The sequence below is a fragment of the Euphorbia lathyris genome, chromosome 3 (genome assembly GCF_963576675.1).
Source record: "Euphorbia lathyris chromosome 3, ddEupLath1.1, whole genome shotgun sequence".
NCBI lineage: Eukaryota > Viridiplantae > Streptophyta > Magnoliopsida > Malpighiales > Euphorbiaceae > Euphorbia > Euphorbia lathyris.
The window spans coordinates 5,404,071-5,407,384 of NC_088912.1; the positions used below are offsets into that span (position 1 = coordinate 5,404,071).

General features: G+C 31.6%; 1 protein-coding gene across 1 annotated transcript; it reads left to right on the top strand.

The window, feature by feature from the left end:
• Nucleotides 1–625: 625 nt before the first annotated feature.
• LOC136224960 (ribosome-inactivating protein cucurmosin-like) lies at nt 626–2,628 on the top strand. The gene is made up of 2 exons (XM_066013386.1): nt 626–754; nt 1,362–2,628. Exon 2 carries the CDS (start codon nt 1,377–1,379, stop codon nt 2,262–2,264), a length of 888 nt encoding a protein of 295 aa, XP_065869458.1. The 5' UTR covers nt 626–754; nt 1,362–1,376; the 3' UTR covers nt 2,265–2,628.
• Nucleotides 2,629–3,314: the final 686 nt, after the last annotated feature.

Here is a 3,314-nt window from a genome sequence, read left to right on the forward strand (position 1 = left end):
TGGTATTCACATTGGGGTGGGGTGGGGTGGGGTGGGGTTCCAATCACATTGGGATGGGGAGGGGTTCATGACAATCAACTCTTTGTATTCAATATAGTTTATTTATTGGTATTTAATTTAATGAGATTACATGATTCATTAAAATCTTATCAACAGTTTTCACTAGACCATTTCATAGATTCACAGACCCATCCAAGTCTGTCTCCATCTTTCAGATTGGGTTTGGACATACATATTTAGTTTTTAGCCCGATTCGATCCAGGTTCTCTCAAGCCCACATATAAAATGGGTTGAACTTGACATTTATCCAAATTTGTCCTTTATTATTTTGTTCAAATTGTTTTTAAGATTATGTTTGTTTATTTTGTTGAATTAATGGACTAATTAATTTTATATTTTTATCATTCCTAATCACAATTTAATTTTAATTTAATTTATTTTTTAATGTAAATATATTAATTGTGCGGGCTGGACTAAGATGCGCTTGCTAATTAGTTCCCTCAGTCTATCATAACCCGACTCACGATGCAACGAGAAAATAGTGCTGATTGGATTAGATTTGAAGAAGATATTTATGTGTCAAGTCTATTTAGACCCTGCCTGACTTGGCCATGAATAGATATCACACAAACTCAACCACACAAAAAAGAAAAAAAAATCTTATCAACAAGAGAATATCCTCTATAAAAGGAGAAGATATTGCAATGCTAAAAACCATCACTTTGGTGTCTTACTTATTGCGTCTTTATATTCTGTAAGTAAATAAAATCCCTCTCTCTCAAAATTAATAATCTTTATATTTTGTGAATAAATTAATATATTGCTTCATATGCATAATATATACATATCTCATTCTTACTTTCTTATTAGTACATGTTTCTTATTTTTCGAAAATTCTGTTTACGGATCCCATATTATTTTTTATTTTGTTGACAATCTATCTATATTTTTAAAAAGTCCAAAAGAACATATAGTTAAATCAAATTAAATATTTTATCAAATTCTATATAATTTGTTCAAAATATCCTTATCATATTATAGCATGGCTAAAATAACTTTAACTGGTTATCCGTCCAAAAAATTACCGACTGAATATCATTCCATAGCTAGTCTAAGTCAGGAAAACCATTAGCTATTTCTGTAAAGCAATCCGTCGCTAATTCACTGAAAACCATTAGCTATTTCTGTAAAGCAATTGGTCGCTAATTCTGAAATTTCTTGTAGTGACATTAGCTATTTCCCTAGGCATTAGCAATTGGTCGCTTAAATGAGATTTCTTGCAGTTAGCTCATTCTGTCGCTAAAATCAGTTGCTAAATTTCTCCATCTTGAAAAGGTTTTGCTAATGTGAATTTTTAACAGGTGCAACTTAGAAAGATGAAGAAGATGTTGATTGTTTTGGCAACAAGCTTATTCTGCAACATTGCAATCGGATCGTGTCTGAATGCACCAATTAACTACCCAAGTGTGAGATTTACTACCCATCTTGCCAGTACTGGAAGCTACCAAAGCTTCATGTCCTCTTTACGAACAGCGTTGGACAGTAAATCTGAAAGCCATGGTATTCCATTACTACGAAATCAATTACAAATCACAACCAGTAATAAGTATCTTCTTGTAGATTTGATAAATTACGACTCACAGCTCAATATTACATTAGCAGTACTGGTTGTTAATGTATATGTGATTGGGTTTAAATCCGGCGGTAATTCCTTCTTCTTAAAGGACGCTCCTAATGATGCAAATACTCTACTTTTCTCTGGAACAAAGAAAACAACTCTCACACTGGATACCAATTATAACAGTTTGGGAGATAGATCAAAAGTTGGATTAGGAATTGGACCATTAAGCAAAGCAATCGATACAATTAATAGTTTCAGTGGTTCTGTTACCGGTACTTTTAAAAATAGTCTTCTTGTTGTTATACAAATGGTTGCAGAAGCTGCAAGGTTTAAATACATTCAACTGCAGATAGACCAATACTTAAAAGATGGTTATACCCCGAAAAGCGACACTCTTAGTCTCGAAAACTCATGGGCTGCTCTTTCTACACAAATCCAACTATCTGGTGCCGACGGAAAATTTAAAACACCGGTGACATTGCAAAATGCTAGCGGTGGTAAATACAATGTAACCACTGTTGCAGAAATTAAACCAGATATTTCATTGTTGCTCTGCAAAGGATCTGGAGGAGCAGTTGGACAAGAAAAATTTGGGGAAATCTTTGTTGAAAAAGTTGTGGAAAAGTGGCTGCCAGTGCTCTAAAAAGGTTGTGATTGTAATAGTAAATAAGGTCTCAGCATTTTCTGTATTTGCTGAGAGTTTGTGTGATTGTTGTGATTTTAACAATAAACAAGGTCTCAGCAATTACTGTATTTTTGCTGAGAATTTGTGTGGTTTCTTTCTAGTTTTATGTTCATTAATACTACTAATAATGATGAATAGTTCTATTTAATTACTCTGTTTTGTAGCCTCTTAAGAGCACCTCTAGTGGGTGTTACAAGGTTGTTCCTTGAAACACCCAACCACTGGAGGTGTTGTTACATCTTTGTCATTGATTTTTGTAAGTTACAAATTTAAGTAACAAAGAGCTAATTAATGAAGTGGGCCATATTGTTATTTTTTATTATTTAATTGTACTAACTCAATGATGTGATTTATTATTATTATTTGTTTATTCTCTTTATTTATGTTAACATAATTTTTTTTTAAAAATAATATAATATAAAATGGACCTAAGTAACAAGGATTACAGTGAGTTGTTTTTTTGGATGTCTTCAATGCATAGGTGGCACTTCTAGTGTGTTACCACCACTATTGTTGCTCTAAGAAATTTAATTATGATATCGTTTGTCCGCGTATCCCAATTCACTGCAGAAGATCTCCTGCAAAAGAGAGCAAGTTAAGTTGGTAATGGGCCAAAGTTACTCTAACAACTAAGTCAATTTTATTCTGTTTCAATAAAGTTTATTTTTGAATTTTACTTTCTATTTCAATAAAATCATTCCAATAAATTTGGTTAGAAAAGATCAATGGAATATAAAATGACAATCAAATTGGAGAGACCTTTCATCTATATATAACATGACAACCACGTGACACGTGATAGAAAAAAAAACATTTTTAACTACTACATGACAATTTCAAGAAATTGATTTAAATAAATAAAATAAAAATTCACATGGTCGTTATATATATCATTCTTACAACTGTCATTTTAAAAGTTGTTCTAATATCATTATTTGAATTTTTCAATTGAATTGAAAAAGAAAAAAAAAATTCAATTACTTCATTAAAACAAATTAAAGTTGATGG

Bases quoted from the DNA above. Each gene is read 5' to 3' on its own strand.
- LOC136224960 (XM_066013386.1), top strand. From the start codon at position 1,377: ATGAAGAAGATGTTGATTGTTTTGGCAACAAGCTTATTCTGCAACATT.